General features: G+C 42.6%; 1 protein-coding gene across 2 annotated transcripts in view; it reads left to right on the top strand.

The window, feature by feature from the left end:
* LOC133623026 (hexokinase-2-like) overlaps window positions 1–22115 on the top strand; it is a 115360-nt gene that overhangs the window by 59666 nt on the left and 33579 nt on the right. For both annotated transcript variants that reach the window (XM_061985938.2, XM_061985937.2), the window contains 3 exons: window positions 1036–1197; window positions 4930–5163; window positions 21769–22073. In XM_061985938.2, coding sequence (XP_061841922.1) covers window positions 1036–1197; window positions 4930–5163; window positions 21769–22073 — 701 coding nt within the window. The remainder of the gene's footprint in view (window positions 1–1035; window positions 1198–4929; window positions 5164–21768; window positions 22074–22115) is intronic.

The following is a 22115-nucleotide window of genomic DNA, read 5'->3' as shown; positions in this document are numbered from 1 at the left end:
ACACATAAATCTCTCCTGAGTATAAGTCGCACCCCCGGCCAAACTATGAAAAAAAAACTGCGACTTATAGTCCGAAAAATACGGCATTTGTTTTTGGTGTCCTTTTGTCACAGTTTTTTTTCTTTCTTTTTTTAAAGATAGCTCTGTTACACAAAATACAAATGTCCACTGCAGAGAACGCTTGCTCTCAGGACGATATTCACCTTTCTTAACCTGGACAAAAACGTGAGGAATGGGACACACTATTTTTTGTGTACATAGTTAGTAAATTGTAACTGCATGAGATCTCACCTGGCTTTGAAGATAAATAATTATCATACAGTATTAGGTATGTAAAATACATTTAACTTTGTTGTTTGCTAAATGTGTTCTTGAGTTTGAGTTAAATTTGATATTTGCTTTCTACATTACAAGAAGTTTTCATTACCCAATGTTTTTTTTTTTTTTTTTTTAAACTTAGATTTTAGGTGTTTGGGTGATTTTAGGCCCATGTTGTGAATACACAGAATGGAAAAAATGCTTTTATAGTCCCAGACGTAAGGTTGTCTAAAAAAGGAACTCAAACGAGGCAGGGTAAACAGTGTTTTAAATCAAACATAGAGGTAAGCACAAAAGTACTGCTAAATGCTACACTGCAGTCCAACGGGTGAAGGAAGCTTCAGAAAAAGATGGTATTTATTTACTATTTATAAAAGACAACATTTGTATTTCAGCGAGTAAAATATCACCTTTGTTGACTTGAGATCAGGCCGTTGATTACTATTAAATATTGCTTTCAAAAATGTCTAATCCACAGACTATACAGTAGTATATGCAGACAGCGTGTCTCATTTAAGTTGCCAGGTGCATCATTTTACCCCACATAGACCCTAACTGTAGTGGTGCTTCTTCTACTAATTTGTGTTGTTTTGTATATAACTACTTCTGGAAATAAAGACAAGGCAGAATGTTTTTGGCCATTTAACTGGCATTGCCACTAACGGCAAAATAACCATGTGGCTATGCCTTAATTCTATTTCTGTTGTTGTTTCCTAGTTTTGAGAAGATGATCAGTGGAATGTACATGGGAGAACTGGTCCGTCTCATTCTCGTGAAAATGGCCAAAGACCAGCTTCTGTTCAATGGCAAGGCTACACCTCAGCTCAATACTACTGGGAAGTTCACCACCAAGTGCATCTATTCCATAGAGAGTGACAAGTTAGTTTGTTTTTCTGTTTGCATTGAGCTTGTACATTTTTGATAATCCTTTCATCCTTTTTTAATCTACAAACCCCGTTTCCATATGAGTTGGGAAATTGTGTTAGATGTAAATATAAACGGAATACAATGATTTGCAAATCATTTTCAACCCATATTCAGTTGAATATGCTACGACGACAACATATTTGATGTTCAAACTGATAAACATTTTTTTTTTTGCAATTAATCATTAACTTTAGAATTTGATGCCAGCAACACTTGACAAAGAAGTTGGGAAAGGTGGCAATAAATACTGATAAAGTTGAGGAATGCTCATCAAACACTTATTTGGAACATCCCACAGGTGTGCAGGCTAATTGGGAACAGGTGGGTGCCATGATTGGGTATAAAAGTAGATTCCATGAAAGGCTCAGTCATTCACAAACAAGGATGGGGCGAGAGTCACCACTTTGTCAACAAATGCGTGAGCAAATTGTTGAACAGTTTAAGAAAAAACTTTCTCAACCAGCTATTGCAAGGAATTTAGGGATTTCACCATCTACGGTCCGTAATATCATCAAAGGGTTCAGAGAATCTGGAGAAATCACTGCACGTAAGCAGCTAAGCCCGTGACTTTCGATCCCTCAGACTGTACTGCATCAACAAGCGACATCAGAGTGTAAAGGATATCACCACATGGGCTCAGGAACACTTCAGAAACCCACTGTCAGTAACTAAAGTTGGTCGCTACATCTGTAAGTGCAAGTTAAAACTCTCCTAAACAAGGCGAAAACCTTTTATCAACAACACCCAGAAACGCCGTCTGCTTCGCTGGGCCTGAGCTCATCTAACATGGACTGATACAAAGTGGAAAAGTGTTCTGTGGTCTGACGAGTCCACATTTCAAATTGTTTTTGGAAACTGTGGACGTCGTGTCCTCCGGACCAAAGAGGAAAAGAACCATCTGGATTGTTATAGCCGCAAAGTTGAAAAGCCAGCATGTGTGATGGTATGGGGGTGTATTAGTGCCCAAGACATGGGTAACTTACACATCTGTGAAGGCGCCATTAATGCTGAAAGGTACATACAGGTTTTGGAGCATATGTTGCCATCCAAGCAACGTTACCATGGACGCCCCTGCTTATTTCAGCAAGACAATGCCAAGCCACGTGTTACATCAACGTGGCTTCATAGTAAAAGAGTGTGGGTACTAGACTGGCCTGCCTGTAGTCCAGACCTGTCTCCCATTGAAAATGTGTGGCGCATTATGAAGCCTAAAATAGCACAACGGAGACCCCCGGACTGTTGAACAACTTAAGCTGTACATCAAGCAAGAATGGGAAAGAATTCCACCTGAGAAGCTTCAAAAATGTGTCTCCTCAGTTCCCAAACGTTTACTGAGTGTTGTTAAAAGGAAAGGCCATGGAACACAGTGATGAACATGCCCATTCCCAACTACTTTGGCACGTGTTGCAGCCAAGAAATTCTAAGTTGATTATTATTTGCAAAAAAAATATAAAGTTTATGAGTTTGAACATCAAATATCTTTTCTTTGTAGTGCATTCAATTGAATAAGGGTTGGAAAAGGATTTGCAAATCATTGTATTCCGTTTATATTTACATCTAACACATTTTCCCACCTCATATGGAAACGGGGTTTGTATTAGGCCGGAAGTTTGCATGTATTTTACAACCACTGGATTGATAATTATCCATCTGTCTATTTTGTATAACACTTGTCCCCATTAGACTCACAGGTGAGCTGAAGTTGACAGTTCCAGAAATTATTAGAAAGGAGCCGTATTGTCTACTCCTCATAGTTGTTTTAGATATGTTGTTCAATAGGTCATTAACAACACAAATGAGGAATTATTTCAGAAAACCTGTTTTGTGGGGGAATTTTTACTTTGTGTCATTCACATTCTCAGGGCAATGAACTGATCAGAACTGGACTGGTTAGATCGAAGAGCTCCGGTCTGGCTCTCCAGACTGACTAGTCAGACTAAAGCTGTCATATCAGTCTTTTAGCATGAATTGATGAATCCTGCCTGGACTCAGGCGAAATATTTTCCAAGACAACCTGAACATTGCAGTTGCAGTCCATTGCGCTGAGAATACAATTATCTGAATGAATTACATTTACAGGTATGTTAATCACAGACTCCCTTCAGTCTGCATTGAGTTTCCTCCCAAAGTATTCTTCCGGTCTTTTCCACAATGAACATAGTTCAAGCTTTAAATGCTTCACGTGGTAGAATTTCTAAAGGGAGATTTGAATAATAACCTCGAATTCAGGAGGAACAGTGTGGTTTTCGTCCTGGTCGTGGAACTGTGGACCAGCTCTATACTCTCGGCAGGGTCCTTGAGGGTGCATGGGAGTTTGCCCAACCAGTCTACATGTGCTTTGTGGACTTGGAGAAGGCATTCGACCGTGTCCCTCGGGAAGTCCTGTGGGGAGTGCTCAGAAAGAATGGGGTATCGGACTGTCTGATTGTGGCGGTCCGCTCCCTGTAGGATCAGTGTCAGAGCTTGGTCCGCATTGCCGGTAATAAGTCGGACACGTTTCCAGTGAGGGTTGGATTCCGCCAAGGCTGCCCTTTGTCACCGATTCTGTTCATAACTTTTATGGACAGAATTACTAGGCGCGGTTTGGTGGCTGCAGGATTAGGTCTCTGCTTTTTGCAGATGATGTGGTCCTGATGGCTTCATTTGGCCAGGATCTTCAGCTCTCACTGAATCGGTTCGCAGCCGAGTGTGAAGCGACTGGGATGGGAATCAGCACCTCCAAGTCCGAGTCCATGGTTCTTCCACCGAAAAGGGTGGAATGCCATCTCCGGGTTGGGGAGGAGACCCTGCCCCAAGTGGAGGAGTTCAAGTACCTCGGAGTCTTGTTCATGAGTGATGGAAGAGTGGATTGTGAGATCGACAGGCGAATCGGTGCGGCGTCTTCAGTAATGCGTACGCTGTATCGATCCGTTGTGGTGAAGAAAAAGCTGAGCCGGAAGGCAAAGCTCTCAATTTACCGGTCGATCTACGTTCCCATCCTCACCTATGGTCACGAGCTTTGGGTTATGACCGAAAGGACAAGATCACGGGTACAAGCGGCCGAAATGAGTTTCTTCCGCCGGTTGGCGAGGCTTTTCCTTAGAGATAGGATGAGAAGCTCTGCCATCCGGGGGGAGCTCAAACTAAAGCCGCTGTTCCTCCACATCGAGAGGAGTCTGATGAGGTGGTTCGGGCATCTGGTCAGGATGCCTCCCTAGGGAGGTGTTTCGGGCACGTCCGACCGGTAGGAGGCCACGGGGAAGTCCCAGGACACATTGGGAAGACTATGTCTCCCGGCTGGCCTGGGAACGCCTCGGGATCCCACGGGAAGAGATGGACGAAGTGGCTGGGGAGAGGAAAGACCCGACCTCGGATAAGCGAAAGAAGATGGATGGATGGATTTGAATAATGATTTTTTTTCAACCTGACCTCACAAAACACTAATCCTGCACCTTTGTTGCTGGATTTAACTTTGAAATTAAAGTAGCCTAAGAAAGAATAGAGAGAAAATTGGATCTAATTTTCTAAGAGGAAACCCCCGACTTCTTTTTATCATAATTTCCTGTTTTATATGTCAGTTGGTGTAGTAGACTTAATTAACATTGCAGATTCCGTGTTAGATTGGCATATTTGTTTACACTCTTATGTATAAATGTAATTTAAATCCCTCTATATCAAACACAATATTCATGTTTTTTTCTGCAGCATAGAGGAAGGTCTAAAGAGTGCTCAAAGTGTGCTTCAGGCACTTGGCCTGGACCCAACTTTGGAGGACTGCATCGCCACTCTGCGAGTATGTCAGATTGTTTCAACACGGGCTGCACATTTGTGTGCTGCCACTCTTGTGGCAGTACTCCGGCAGATCAGAGACAATAAAGCAGCTGAGAAGCTGCGCACCACGATCGGAGTGGATGGCTCTGTCTACAAAAATCATCCTGAGTAAGTACTCTTTTTCCAACACCATCATATGTTTCTAATTAAAAACAATGGAAAAAAATCGGTATACTGCACTATAAATCGCAAAAAAGGTTCTCAGCTCTATTTTGATGAATTTTATATAGGCAAAGAAAGACTGTATAATTGAAGTAACATATAATAGTATATTATTTATTCTGTAGTGGCAACCAGGGTGAAGTTAGTGGGTGGCTACATCAGAATTTTACTTTTGAGGGGGGGGAAAAACTTTTCAAAAGTAAAGTAGCCTGCATACTGTCCGCCTGAGTAGAAGAAGCACTTCAGTTCCGACTTTGTCTGCTGAGCCCCAGATGCAAATGAGGAAGTCCTTTTAATACACTGCAAAAACTGAAATCTAAGTAAGACTAAATATCTCAAATAAGGGTGATATTTGCTTATTTTCTGTCTGATAAGATAATTCTTCTCACTAAGCAGATTTTATGTTAGAGTGTTTTACTTGTTTTAAGGGTTTTGGTCCTAAATGATCTCAGTAAGATATTACAGCTTGTTGCTGAGATTTGATGACCTATATTGAGTAAAACATGCTTGAAACTAGAATGTCAACTGTTGCAAAGCTGTGTCATCAACACTCACAAGTATAAAACTACTTTTTTAAAGTAATCATTTCTTATTTCAAGCATGAAAAAAAAAATTATGATTTTGACATAATTGTGTCTCATAATTAAAACAGATGGGGCGGCATGGCGTAGTGGGTAGAGCAACCGTGCCAGAAACCTGAGGGTTGCAGGTTCGCTCCCCGCCTCTTACCATCCAAAAATCGCTGCCGTTGTGTCCTTGGGCAGGACAGTTCACCCTTTGCCCCCGGTGCCACTCACACCGGTGAATTGAATGATGAATGATGAAATTGCAGCCACGCTTCCGTCAGTCTACTCCAGGGCAGCTGTGGCTATGAAAGTAGCTTACCACCACCAGGTGTGAATGATTGATGGGTTCTACATGTAAAGCGACTTTGGGTACTTAGAAAAGCGCTATATAAATCCCCGATATTATTAGATGACAGCCAGATGGACTTTGCTGTTTTATTTTCAATGAAACAATAGAAAATACATACTCATATAGTAGTACAGTTGGCACAGTACAGTAAACTAGTTAATAAAGTTAATATTTAAACGTTTAACATGTGACATTTCTAACAGTTTTGAACAAAAATAGTTCATGCACATTCAGATAAATTCTTCCAAATTATTTAATTTGGGCCGGGGGCTGGGCTGTATATATGCGCACTAATTGACTGAAAGAGCACGCACTTGGCGCGATGATGTCATGTTATCCATGGAAAAATGCATTTTTAGACAATATGATTTGCATGAGCGGCTAGGAGACCCCGAGAGTAACAAGCGGTTGCCTTGTTGCCTTTCTATTAAGAAAAATAAATTAGTTTTTAGTGTAAGTTTGCTGGTTTCAAGAAATGTAATGCCGAGCGCATATCATTATGTCAAGATAATGGCACTAGCATTTACTTAATTTAAGAATGTTTTTCAACATATTGAGCAAAAAGGTCTCTTTTTTTTTCTACCAAGAAAAGTGCTCTTGTTATTAGTGAGAATATACTTATTTTAAGGTATTTTTGGGTTCATTGAGGTTAGCTTGACAAGCCAAATTTTCTTGTTCCATTGGCAAATAATTTTGCTTAGTTCAAATAAAATACCCCTAATTTTTGAATTTTTTTCTTGTGTTTGAACACTGACTTTTTGCAATGTAGGGTATTTAAGCAAGCAAGCTTGTGGCGATAACATAAGGCGATGGTGCATGAGAAGGTGTACCGCGAAATACAAAAATGAACAAGTAGCCAGGCTAGGAGGCAGGACACTGGGCTAGCGATGAGACATGCCGGGATAATACTATTCACCAGATAGACGTTGGTAAATTGAGAACGAGTGACAAAAATAGCTAACCGCACAAGGAGGTAAAAGAGCTATCTTGTGCAGGAACAAATGGAGGAAAGAACCTGGCGTCTCTCAGCTGCACACCCTCCGCTGATAAAGGGTGGAAGCAATCAGCAACAGGTGCGTCCAGTTGCTCCCTCTCCAGCCGGAGGGAGTGCTACAGGAAGAGGGAAAAAGAAACAAGAGTGGACAGGCACAAAATTAATGAAAAGCAGTGAGGCATAATCAAGGAAAAGAACACATCAGCCTAAAAAGGGATGTAAGATGTTTTTTCAACAAAAAAGTACAGTGACTGATTGACACATGTCAAAGTACATGTCAAACTACTTCCATAACGTAAATGACCGCCATAACCACAACACCAGGGGCAGCTCCACAAACCACGTTAAACCCAGATTCCGATCTAACAAAGGTCTTAACTCATTCTCCTTCTATGCCACATCATTATGGAATGCACTCCCAACAGGTGTAAAAGAAAGTGCATCTCTATCCTCCGTCAAAACCGCACTAAAAGAACACCTCCAGGCAACTTCAACCCTAGACTTATACCCTCCCCCCACCACATCCCACCTCCCCGGATTGTAAATACCATATTTTACACACTATAAGGCGCACTTAAAAACCTCCAATTTTCTCAAAAGCTGACAGTGCGCCTTATAATCCGGTGCGCCTTATACACTGCAAAAAGTCGGTGTACAAAAACAAGACAAAAAAATACAAAATTAGTGGTATTTTAATTTGAACTAAGCAAAATTGTCTGCCAATAGAACAAGAAAATTCGGCTTGTCAAGACTTTCCAAAACAAGTAAAATTAGCTAACCTCAATGAACCCAAAATACCTTAAAATAAGTATAGTCTCACTAATAAGTGCACTTTTCTTGGTAGAAAAAAAAAGAGACCTTTTTGCTCGATATGTTGAAAAATATTCTTAAATTAAATAAATGCTAGTGCCATTATCTTGACATAATGATGTGCGCTCGGCATCAGGATTTTATTTCATGCTTGAAGTAAGAATTATTACTTTAAAAAAGTAGTTTTATACTTATGTGTGTTGATGACACAGCTTTGCAACAGTTGATATTCTAGTTTCAAGCATGTTTTACTCAATATAGGTCATCACATCTAATAATACTAATATCTTACTGAGATCATTTAGGACCAAAACACTTAAAACAAGTAAAACACTCTAACATAAAATCTGCTTAGTGAGAAGAATTATCTTATCAGACACAAAATAAGCAAATATCACCCTTATTTGAGATATTTAATCTTACTTAGATTTCAGTTTTTGCAGTGTATGTGATATAAATGTTGCACTACATGTTATACCTTGCTGTTGTTAAAAGATAAACGAAACACCACGTCACTGACTTTACCTCGGGGAAAATAATAAAACAGCTGTTTATTCGTTTTGGGAGTGAACGGAGTTGTCAGAACGCTGGTTTGTAATCTATTAATAAAGTTTGACTTACCTATCTGACTGTTTTGTTGACATTCCCTTTAGCGCAGCTCCATCTAATGGATGCATAACGTAACTTCAGCCTCTACTGTAGAATCTATTCTATGCGCCTTATAATCCGGTGCGCCTTATAATGCGGTGCGCCTTATATATGAACAAAGTTTTAAAATAGGCCATTCATTGAAGGTGCGCCTTATAATTCGGTGCGCCTTATAGTGCGGAAAATACGATAATCAAATGTATATACTTGTTCTTATGCTTTCTGAACTCACTATGTTCACTGCTCGCTGTACATATCCTACCAAGTCAGACCTACACTGTTACAATGTCCATTTCTCAGATGATATAATTGTTGATGACTGAAGTGCTGATATCAACCAAACCTAACGCCCCCGCCCCAACCCCCTCCACGTCCCACCCCCCGGATTGTAAATAATGTAAATAATTCAATGTATATACCTTGATGATGAACTTGTGTGATGACTGTATTATGATGATAGTATATATTTGTACCATGAATTGATTAACGTGGACCCCGACTTAAACAAGTTGAAAAACGTATTCGGGTGTTACCATTTAGTGGTCAATGGTACGGAATATGTACTGTGCTGTGCAATCTACTAATAAAAGTTTCAATCAATCAATAAATCAAAACACCACCTTTTAGTCCCAGGCCTGACCGGGGATAAAGAATTTCTGCCAAGTTGGATTTATTCATTATTAATCTAACATTTTCATCACTCGGGCAAAATATGTTCTATTTAGGACCATTTAGATACTGTGCGTTTTTTTTCTTTTTACATTATGAGAACCTCAACAATAACAACCTTCTCATCAGGAGAAGCGTGTTGGGAAGTGACCTCATTTATCAACAGTGCAGCCAAAAGAGTATCAAGCAAAGGTATTTCTTGAACCTCACAATCAGAGAGGCAAAATGGCAATAGAGCATACTTGCCAACCCTCCCGGATTTTCCGGGAGACTCCCGAAATTCAGCGCCTCTCCCGAAAACCTCCCGGGACAAATTTTCTCCCGAAAATCTCCCGAAATTCAGGCGGACTCAGGTCCTCATGGACAATATAAACAGCATACCTGCCCAATCATGTTATAACTGTAGAATGATGGAGGGCGAGTTCTTGGTTTCTTATGTGGGTTTAATGTTAGGCAGTTTCATTAACGTCCTCCCAGCGCTGTAACAACACACAACAACAGCAGTCACGTTTTTGTCTACGTAAAGCAGTTCGTCTGCCGTAAACAGCAATGTTGTGACACTCTTAAACAGGACAATACTGCCATCTAGTGCATTTGATGAAAGCACTTTTGTGCGTGCCACACATCAATGCATCATCAAAGAGGGTGTTCAGCATGGTTAGAAAAATAGTGACAGAGAATAGAACAAGGATGGACAATTCAACCCTTACCTCAACAATGAGTAGATGAGTGTTATGTGTGTGTATATGTGTAAATAAATGAACACTGAAATTCAAGTATTTATTTTATATATATATATATATATATATATATATATATATATATATATATATATATATATATATATATATATATATATATATATATATATACATACCTGCCAACTACTCCGGTTTTCCCGTAATTAGTACGGTTTTCATCAACCTAAAAAAAATACGGTTTTTCATTAATTAAAAAAAAATAATTTTTTTTAAAGTTTTTTTTCACGAAATCGCGTAACAACGATCACAATCGACACTGCTTCCCGTAACTTCCTATCGAGCCATTCCGAATGCCATGCGCGAGGCTATTTATAGCACCGCTGCCAGGCACGAGGCACCTGTTGCCCATTGTTTCCAAACGAGCAAACGATCATGGAATCAGCCGGAGAAAAATCGCAAACGAGTCTTAAACTGAAAAGAAAACTGCAGTCATTCCGTGAAGAATATTCAAAAGCCTATCCGGGAATAATTATCCGTTCCAAAAAGGGTGAAAATTACGCGAATTGCACCTTGTGCAGACAAGATTTTTCGATCGGACACGGAGGAATTAGCGATGTAAAAGACCGCGTTGGGACAAAAAAACACAAGTCTAATGCCGTTGCTAAATTTGGATTTCAGCCACAAAAAGGTAATGACACCAATGTTATCTATTGGAATTGTTTAGTACTGTTATACTGTTAAAAGTGTTTATACTATTTATGCTTTCAAGTCCAAGTTGAAGAAATCTTGTTAAATGTTGACAGCATAACTACCAAAATACAGAAGTATGTCCTTAATATTTTTGCAGTGCTATTTCTGTTGAAAAGTTAAAATGATTACATTAGAGATGTGATGTGCCACTTTTCAAGTGTCTGATGGCTTAAATTAATTTTCATTAATTTTTCATATTTTGAATTCTTTTGAAAGGCTTACAAAAAAACTACATTTGAATTGTAATTCCATGCTATTGACAGGACTATTAATTTTAATGAAGTTAGTTTACCATGCTTACAGTATGATAATTGTGATAGAAATGTGAATTTTAGGCACAGAATATTTTTTACAATTGAACAAGGCAGTAGATTATACAAGCTTGGACAGAAAGTTAATAATGACACCAATTTTTTTTTAAATGGAATTGTTTAGTACTGTTTTACCATTTGTTTACTGTAAAAAGTGTTTATACTGTTTATACTTTCAATTAACAAATTGAAGTCTTGTGAAAGGTTGACAGGATAACTGGCATTAACTGTCAAAATAATTTCAAACTATTGAAGTTAGCTTACAGAATAAACATGTCAATCAACCCATATGATTTTTGCTGTAATATTTTTGTTTTGAAAAGTCACTGTGACTGATAGAAAAGTGATGATTTTAGCAACATTTTAACCTGTCTGAATGCTAATAATCATTTTGCGTCGGGGGGCTGAACCCCCCACCAGGACTTTGTCCTGGCTACTGGCTACTAGGTTTTTCTGATTTCAAAAGTTGGCAGGTATGTTATCATTCCACAAAGTTTGCAATTGCTGTGCCCATGGCAAACCAAAAAGCCAAGGCCGTGGCATAGTGTTCATATGGGACCAGTTTCTTGTTAGTTAGGGAATACCGGAAAAACTTCACAGCGATCAACGCCCTGACTTTGAGGCCCGACCATCCTAGAACTTTGTGAAATAAAGGTTATCCACAAAATAAGAACTAGTAAGAACACCCCAGAGGACCTTGTCGAACGGTTTGACTAAACATTTTTTGGACATGTTAGGAACGTTGGCTCTACAGGAAAATCATTGGAATGATTTTGCAAAACCCCCTAATGCATGCTTATAACTGCACAATGAATTAATTCATTCAATTGTATTAGTTGATTAGACTGTAGTGCGTTACACGATCAAAGGGCACAAACTGACAAAATACCACTCACATTCACACCTTCCAACAATTAATAGTTTCCACTTAGCCTATTATTAGCCAGAGTACCTGGAGAAAATGTATTGCACTTAAGGACAGAACATTACAACACTACATCTGGCTCCTTTAGAGACAGGAGAACAAGCTGAAAGCCTGAGGAAGACATGCACTCAGGCTAAGAAAAACAAGAATGTACTTCAATTACACACTTACACTATATTAAATAATTTTCTAAGTGCTCACAAGTGGGATTTCAGTACACTATTTTATACACAAAACATATATATTCTGTCAGAACAAATTGTATCCGGTCCCTCTCTTCTCCTCATTTGTTGTGTCGCCAATTGGGCTGATTGAAGACATCATGTCCTTGTGTGTAGCAATCATGGGCACACTTACATCACGCAGCTGACTAACCGCTGGTAATGATCAGCAAACAAAGAAAAGCAGTGCATTGAACAAAAACAACTGATTAATTTTGTTGCTAAATACATGCGTACAGTATGACACTGAACAACAAGGACAGAGATGTGTGTGCTGTTTCTTAAGTTGCGATGGCTGTAATTGCTTTTTTTGCTTTACATCCCTGCTTTCCTTCTGTGATAATGACTGTTGCTGCCAAAAAAGTGAGGAAAATAAGTATTTAATACTCCTGCTGACTTAAGCCCCTTGAAAATATATTTTCAGAGTTGTTATGGTAGGTTTATTGTACGAAAAAATAATAATGAATGTTGTTAATTAGAGATGTCCGATAATGGCTTTTTTGCCGATTTTGTCCAACTCTTAATTACCGATTCCGATATCAACCGATACCGATATACACAGTCGTGGAATTAACACATTATTATGCCACATTTTTTTGTGATGCCCCGCTGGATGCATTAAACAATGTAACAAGGTTTTCGCAAAATAAGAGAACAACTTCAACTCCAATTATGGAAAAAAGTGCCAACATGGCACTGCCATATTTATTATTGAAGTCACAAAGTGCATTATTTTTTTTAACATGCCTCAAGCTTGGAATTTGGTTCATGCTCTCCCTGAGATAATCCTGATACCCACTACAACTATGGGAAATGCTATACTTTGACTTTCACTAAGTCTAAGTCTAAGAAAGTGCATTATTCTTTGTTTTTTTGAAACTTGCCTCAATCAAATCAAATCAAATCAACTTTATTTATAAAGCACATTTAAAATTTACCACAGGGGTAGCCAAAGTGCTGTACAATGAGCAGGTTAAAAGATAAAACGAGTACCGAGCAAACACAACACAACACAAACAGAACATGATAAAAAATAAATAATTAAAATAGAATTAATAAAAACATAAAAACATAAAAACAGGATCACAGCAGGTGTATTATGGGGCGCCATTGCAGGATGGATATCACTCAGTGTTAAAAGCCATGGAATAAAAGTATGTTTTTAAGAGAGATTTAAAAACAGGAAGAGAGGAGGCTTGTCTAACACTCAGGGGTAGGTCGTTCCAGAGCTTGGGAGCAGCAACGGCGAAAGCTCTGTCACCTCTAAGCTTCAGCCTTGTGTCAGGGACCGTCAACAGCAGCTGATCGGCTGATCTTAAGGATCGGGTGGGGCAGTAAGGCTGAAGGAGGTCGGAGAGATAGGTTGGCGCGAGGTTGTTTAGACATTTAAAAACAAATAAAAGGAGTTTAAAATGTATTCGGTAACGCACAGGGAGCCAGTGAAGGGACGCTAAAATAGGGGTGATGTGCTCACGTCTGCGGGTCTGTGTTAGCAGACGAGCAGCAGAGTTCTGTACGAGCTGCAGGCGGGCGAGGGAGGCCTGGCTAATGCCAACATACAGGGCATTACAGTAATCAAGACGAGTCGAGATAAAAGCGTGGATTAATTTCTCAAGATCATGTCTTGATAAAAGCGGTTTCACTTTCGCTATTTGGCGTAATTGATAAAAGCTTTTTTGAACGACGCTGCTGATTTGTTTTTCGAATTTAAAATCTGAGTCAAACTTTACCCCCAGGTTTGTGACAGAGTCGCTGAGATACGGGGTCAGAGTGCCGAGGTCAACGTTGGGGGAGGGAGAGCGACTTGGACCGAACAACATAACTTCTGTTTTGTCTTCATTTAGGCTCAGGAAGTTAGCTGAAAGCCAGACTTTGATGTCGTGCAGGCAGTCAATAAGACTTTGAACCGTGTTATTTTGTGCCATGGGAAAATAAATCTGGCAATCATCGGCATAAAAATGAAATGCAATACTGTACTTCCTAAAAATAGAACCAAGGGGGAGAAGGTAAAGCGCAAATAAAATTGGGGCAAGGATTGAACCCTGGGGGACCCCATGTGGTAAAGGAGCTGTGGACGACATAAAACTGTCTACTTTTACACAAAAACTCCTGTCGGTTAGGTACGACCGGAACCAGTTGAGGGCGGCGCCCTTAATGCCCACACAGTTCTCAAGACGAGTGATTAAGGTGGCGTGGTCGACGGTGTCGAACGCAGCAGACAGATCTAAAAGCACCAGGACAACATATTTACCAGAATCAGTGGACAGGAGGATATCGTTAAAAACTTTTAGAAGCGCTGACTCTGTGCTGTGGAGGGCTTTAAAACCGGACTGGAACAGCTCAGTGATACCATTATCCTCTAAGAAGGGCAGCAACTGACTGTAGACAACCTTCTCTAATATTTTGGAAATGTATGGAAGATTAGAGATAGGTCTGAAGTTAGAGAGGAGAGAGGGGTCGAGGCTGGGTTTTTTAAGTAGAGGTCGTACCACTGCATGTTTAAACTCTACTGGAACTATTCCAGAAGAGAGGCTACTATTGATAATGTTAAGGACACTTGATCCAATAGTAGCAAGTACCTCCTTAAACAGGCGAGGTGGGAGGGCATCTGCAGGAGAACCAGAGGGCTTCATATGACTAACTGTGTCACTTAAAAAAGAAAAGGACACCGGCTCAAACTGATGGAAAACAGAAGAGAAATGCAGGGGAACAGAAGGGTCATATGAAGGCTGAGATAGACTGGCTCTAGTTGACACAATTTTGTCAGTGAAAAAATGGAGACAATTTTCACAGAATTCAAAAGAAGCATCAAAACCAGCAGATTTGGGAGCATCAATGACAGTGTTAATAGTTTTAAACAGAACTCTGGGGTTGTTACAGTTAGAAGATATAATCTGAGATAGATATATATTCATTTCTGCTTTTACAGTCATCTGAAAGGAAAACAGGCTTTCTTTAAAAATGGCAAAGGACACATGCAGCCTGTCTTTTTTCCATTTTCTCTCTGCTCTTCTACATACGCGCCTGGCAGCCCGAGTGACGTCATTCAACCAGGGTTGAGGCGTGGTTTTAGCGCGGCGGCATTTGAAAGGCGCGATCGTGTCCAGTGTTTGTGAACAGATAGAGTTGAACCCAGAAACCAACTCTTCAGTATTCAGACACACAGATGCTGCAGAAAACAACAGCTACAAAAACAATGAAGGCACACAGCTTCAGTCCAGAGTAGGGATGTCCCGATCCGATATTTGGATCGGATCGGCCGCCGATATTTGCCAAAAAATGCGTATCGGCAAGGCATGGGAAAATGCCGATCCAGATCCAGTTTAAAAAAAAACTCCGGTCCGTGTTTTCCTACGCAACGATTTAAATAATACATTCCACTTTTCTGCTGCGCCGTAATTTCCGTCCCGCATTTTCCAGCACGTTGCTTTTAGCTGCTGGCATTACACGACAGGCTCTTCTCACTCTTTCCTGTGTCTCCCTCTCACAGACAGCGAGCGCACCTTCTTACACACGTCACATACTGTCACGTCATACGTCACATACTGTCACATACGTATACGTCCTCCCCGAGCAGAGAGGTAGCAGCATGGCTAACGTTAGCTGTGATGCTAGCGCAAAGCCGCTAAGGTGCGCGCCTGCTCAAATGTCCTCTGCGCATAGCAATTATATGCCACGCACAAAATCAAATAAAAAAATAAGCGCATAACAATTTTCGACACACGGACACGACAGAGAAAACCGTTTTCATCATCATTGTTCAAATATTGTGACGTCTGTCGAGACGCTTATCTCCATTCGGTGCCACACGTCCACACCATCAAAATGCAGAGGCAAAAATTTCCAGATCAACACCGTCTGAAAACATTAGTGATCTATTTAGTTGTGATTTCCTTCTCTGCATGAAAGTTTAAAAGTAGCATATATTAATGCAGTATGAAGAAGACTCGAAGACTTCTATGGAAATGCAAGAACCGAGACTCAGATTTCCCTCGCCCGGACGCGGGTCACCGGGGCCCCCCTCCGGAGCCAGGCCCGGAGTTGGGGCACGATGGCGAGCGCCTGGTGGCCGGGCCTGTCCCCATGGGGCCCGGCCGGGCACAGCCCGAAGAGGCAACGTGGGTCCCCCCTCCAATGGGCTCACCACCCATAGCAGGGGCCATAGAGGTCGGGTGCAATGTGAGCTGGGCGGTAGCCGAAGGCAGGGCACTTGGCGGTCCGATCCTCGGCTACAGAAGCCAGCTCTTGGGACGTGGAACGTCACCTCGCTGGGGGGGAAGGAGCCTGAGCTAGTGCGCGAGGTAGAGAAGTTCCGGTTGGATATAGTCGGACTCACCTTGACGCACAGCAAGGGCTCTGGAACCAGTTCTCTCGAGAGGGGCTGGACTCTCTTCCACTCTGGCGTTGCCAGCAGTGGGAGGCGACGGGCTGGGGTGGCAATTCTTGTTGCCCCCCGGCTCAGAGCCTGCATGTTGGAGTTCAACCCGGTGGACGAGAGGGTAGCTTCCCTCCGCCTTCGGGTGGGGGGACGGGTCCTGACTGTTGTTTGCGCTTACGCGCCAAACAGCAGCTCAGAGTACCCACCCTTTTTGGATTCACTCGAGGGAGTACTTGAGAGTGCTCCCCCGGGTGATTCCCTCGTTCTACTGGGGGACTTCAACGCTCATATTGGCAACGACAGTGAAACCTGGAGAGGCGTGATTGGGAAGAATGGCCGCCCGGATCTGAACCCAAGTGGTGTTTTGTTATTGGACTTTTGTGCCCATCACGGATTGTCCATAACGAACACCATGTTCAAGCATAAGGGTGTCCATATGTGCACTTGGCACCAGGACACCCTAGGCCGCAGTTCTATGATCGACTTTGTAGTTGTGTCATCGGATTTGCGGCCTCATGTTTTGGACACTCGGGTGAAGAGAGGGGCGGAGCTTTCTACCGATCACCACCTGGTGGTAAGTTGGCTGCGATGGTGGGGGAGGATGCCGGACAGACCTGGCAGGCCCAAACGCATTGTGAGGGTTTGCTGGGAACGTCTGGCAGAGTCTCCTGTCAGAGAGAGTTTCAATTCCCACCTCCGGAAGAACTTTGAACATGTCACGAGGGAGGTGCTGGACATTGAGTCCGAGTGGACCATGTTCCGCACCTCTATTGTCGAGGCGGCTGATTGGAGCTGTGGCCGCAGGGTAGTTGGTGCCTGTCGTGGCGGTAATCCTAGAACCCGTTGGTGGACACCGGCGGTGAGGGATGCCGTCAAGCTGAAGAAGGAGTCCTATCGGGTTCTTTTGGCTCATGGGACTCCTGAGGCAGCGGACAGGTACCGACAGGCCAAGCGTTGTGCGGCTTCAGCGGTCGCGGAGGCAAAAACTCGGACATGGGAGGAGTTCGGGGAAGCCATGGAAAACGACTTCCGGACGGCTTCGAAGCGATTCTGGACCACCATCCACCGCCTCAGGAAGGGGAAGCAGTGCTCTACCAACACCGTGTATGGTGCGGATGGTGTTCTGCTGACCTCGACTGCGGAAGTTGTGGATCGGTGAAGGGAATACTTCGAAGACCTCCTCAATCCCACCAACACGTCTTCCTATGAGGAAGCAGTGCCTGAGGAATCTGTGGTGGGCTCTCCTATTTCTGGGGCTGAGGTTGCTGAGGTAGTTAAAAAGCTCCTCGGTGGCAAGGCCCCGGGGGTGGATGAGATCCGCCCGGAGTTCCTTAAGGCTCTGGATGCTGTAGGGCTGTCTTGGTTGACAAGACTCTGCAGCATCGCGTGGACATCGGGGGAAGTACCTCTGGATTGGCAGACCGGGGTGGTGGTTCCTCTCTTTAAAAAGGGGAACCGGAGGGTGTGTTCTAACTATCGTGGGATCACACTCCTCAGCCTTCCCGGTAAGGTCTATTCAGGTGTACTGGAGAGGAGGCTACGCCGGATAGTCGAACCTCGGATTCAGGAGGAACAGTGTGGTTTTCGTCCTGGTCGTGGAACTGTGGACCAGCTCTATACTCTCGGCAGGGTCCTTGAGGGTGCATGGGAGTTTGCCCAACCAGTCTACATGTGCTTTGTGGACTTGGAGAAGGCATTCGACCGTGTCCCTCGGGAAGTCCTGTGGGGAGTGCTCAGAGAGTATGGGGTTTCGGACTGTCTGATTGTGGCGGTCCGCTCCCTGTATGATCAGTGTCAGAGCTTGGTTCGCATTGCCGGCAGTAAGTCGGACACGTTTCCGGTGAGGGTTGGACTCCGCCAAGGCTGCCCTTTGTCACCGATTCTGTTCATAACTTTTATGGACAGAATTTCTAGGCGCAGTCAAGGCGTTGAGGGGATCCGGTTTGGTGGCTGCAGGATTAGGTCTCTGCTTTTTGCAGATGATTTGGTCCTGATGGCTTCATCTGGCCAGGATCTTCAGCTCTCACTGGATCGGTTCGCAGCTGAGTGTGAAGCGACTGGGATGAGAATCAGCACCTCCAAGTCCGAGTCCATGGTTCTCGCCCGGAAAAGGGTGGAGTGCCATCTCCGGGTTGGGGAGGAGATCTTGCCCCAAGTGGAGGAGTTCAAGTACCTTGGAGTCTTGTTCACGAGTGAGGGAAGAGTGGATCGTGAGATCGACAGGCGGATCGGTGCGGCGTCTTCAGTAATGCGGACGCTGTATCGATCCGTTGTGGTGAAGAAGGAGCTGAGCCGGAAGGCAAAGCTCTCAATTTACCGGTCGATCTACGTTCCCATCCTCACCTATGGTCATGAGCTTTGGGTTATGACCGAAAGGACAAGATCACGGGTACAAGCGGCCGAAATGAGTTTCCTCCGCCGGGTGGCGGGGCTCTCCCTTAGAGATAGGGTGAGAAGCTCTGTCATCCGGGGGGAGCTCAAAGTAAAGCCGCTGCTCCTCCACATCGAGAGGAGCCAGATGAGGTGGTTCGGGCATCTGGTCAGGATGCCACCCGAGCGCCTCCCTAAGGAGGTGTTTAGGGCATGTCCGACCGGTAGGAGGCCACGAGGAAGACCCAGGACACGTTGGGAAGACTATGTCTCCCGGCTGGCCTGGGAACGCCTCGGGATCCCCCGGGAGGAGCTGGACGAAGTGGCTGGGGAGAGGGAAGTCTGGGCTTCCCTGCTTAGGCTGCTGCCCCCGCGACCCGACCTCGGATAAGCGGAAGAAGATGGATGGATGGATGGATGGAAGAAGAATGTTTTAATGTAGACATGCAAGCCTTGAAAGAAAATTTTGAAAATCAAGACTACATTTCCTGCAAATGGGTGCATTTCTACCCTATATTTTAACTTTAGATTTATTCTCATATCAAACTCTTTTGGCTGTCTTTTTGACACTTACATCCGGCGCCCCCCTCCACACCCTGGATTATAAATAATGTAAATAATTCAATGTGATTATCTTGTGTGATGACTGTATTATGATGATAGTATATATCTGATAGTATATATCTGTATCATGAATCAATTTAAGTGGACCCCGACTTAAACAAGTTGAAAAACCTATTGGGGTGTTACCATTTAGTGGTCAATTGTACGGATTATGTACTTCACTGTGCAACCTACTAATAAAAGTCTCAATCAATCAATCAAAACACATAGAATCATCATACTGCTGTGATTATATGCAGATACCGATACTGACCGATACTGGCCTATCCGAGCATGTATTAAAGTTTAAAGTTATTTAGCCTACTTAGTTGTCAGAATCATGTTGAAAAGGGTTTTAGTACTCTTGATAACAACTAGCCAGCTGAATTAGGGGAGTTTGAATAATACACAATGGTTGGTAACAAGAAACTGACCTGTTTATTCAAGGATAAACACAAAATAGACAAAATTATACATGACAAACAGAAATGGCATCATTGAACTAGGGCTGGGCGATATGGCCTTTTTTTAATATTGCGATATTTTAAGGCCATATTGCGATACACGATATATATCTCGATATTTTGCCTTAGCCTTGAATGAACACTTGATGCATATAATCACAGCAGTATGATGATTCTATGTGTTTTGATTGATTGAGACTTTTATTAGTAGGTTGCACAGTGAAGTACATATTCCGTACAATTGACCACTAAATGGTAACACCCGAATAAGTTTATCAACTTGTTTAAGTCGGGGTCCACTTAAATTGATTCATGATACAGATATATACTATCATATACTGTATATACTATCATCATAATACAGTCATCACACAAGATAATCACATTGAATTATTTACATTATTTATAATCCAGGGTGTGGAGGGGGGCGCCGGATGTAAGTGTCAGAGTTTGATATGAGAATAAATCTAAAGTTAAAATATAGGGTAGAAATGCACCCATTTGCAGGAAATGTAGTCTTGATTTTCAAAATGTTCTTTCAAGGCTTGCATGTCTACATTAAAACATTCTTCTTCATACTGCATTAATATATGCTACTTTTAAACTTTCATGCAGAGAAGGAAATCACAACTAAAAAAATCACTAATTTCTTCATACGGTGTTGATGTGGAAATTTTTGCCTCTGCATTTTGATGGTGTGGGCGTGTGGCACCGAATGGAGATAAGCGTCTCGACAGACGTCACAATATTTGATAAATGATGACGAAAACTGTTGTCTCTGTCGTGTCCGTGTGTCGAAAATTGTTATGCGCTTATTTTTTTATTTGATTTTGTGCGTGGCATAGATTTGCTATGCGCAGAGGACGCTTAAACAGTGCGCAATTGCACAAACGCGCACCTTAGAGAGAACGTTGGTCACACGGCTGCGCTAGCATCACAGCTAACGTTAGCCATGCTGCTACCTCTCTGCTCGGGGAGGACGTGTACGTATGTGACGTATGACGTGACAGTATGTGACGTATGACGTGACAGTATGTGACGTGTGTAAGAAGGTGCGCTTGCTGTCTGTGAGAGGGAGACACAGAAAAGAGTGAGAAGAGCCTGTCGTGTATTGCCAGCAGCTAAAAGCAACTGCGTGAGAATTGTGGATGTGTTGAAGGTGTGCTGGAAAATGCGGAACGGAAATTACGGCGCAGCAGAAAAGTGGAATGTATTATTTAAATCGGTGCGTAGGAAAACACGGACCGGAGTTTTTTTTAAACTGGATCTGGATCTGCATTTTTCCATGCCTTGCCGATACGCAATTTTTGGCAAATATCGGCAGCCGATCCGATCCAAATATCGGATCGGGACATCCCTACTGCACATTCAGCAAATCGTCTCCTTGGTGTTGATAGTCTCACTTTGTTCCTAAGGATTAAAACCGAAATTGGTGGGTGCGGTGGGATTTGGTTTCGCGATCATTTTGTTCTCCATGTTCGTTACTTTGTCCATCACAAGCTAAAGCACGCATGAACATGGCAGTCATCGGCGCTGGAAAAGTTACCAAGTTCATTTTCATTTATTGTTCGGTAATTGACTTAACGAATATCGGCTCCAGTTGTCAGAGCTCCGCATATTGAGCCACAACAAAACTGTGTACAGTACAACTAATTACTTAAATGATTGATTTGTTTTTGCTTTTTGCACCCTATTTGTTGTAAATAACCAATGCATGACATACATTGAACTCTATATTGATAGTTTCAGCCATTTTATTATTGGTTTAATCTTTTTTGTAAACTTTACCTAGGTTTCCAAGGAGGCTCCACAAGATGGTAAAACGGCTTGTGCCTGACTGCGAAGTGCGTTTTTTGAGGTCTGAGGTTGGCAGTGGGAAAGGTGCTGCTATGGTCACAGCCGTCGCCTTACGCCTCGCTGCTCAGAATGCTGACCGTCAACGCATCCTTAACACTCTGCGTTTGAATCGGGAGCAGCTGCTGAGAGTGAAAACACTCGTAGGTGAAGGTATGCTGCGAGGCCTGTCAAAGCAAGAACATGACCAGGCCAGCATCAGGATGCTTCCAACATTTGTCGGGTCCATTCCAGATGGAACAGGTAGCTCTTTACACACATATAAATCCCTTCCATGACTGATAC

The sequence above is a fragment of the Nerophis lumbriciformis genome, linkage group LG12 (genome assembly GCF_033978685.3).
Source record: "Nerophis lumbriciformis linkage group LG12, RoL_Nlum_v2.1, whole genome shotgun sequence".
Lineage (NCBI taxonomy): Eukaryota > Metazoa > Chordata > Actinopteri > Syngnathiformes > Syngnathidae > Nerophis > Nerophis lumbriciformis.
Note: the sequence above shows the minus strand (reverse complement) of the source record. Positions and strands in the feature narration are given on the sequence as shown.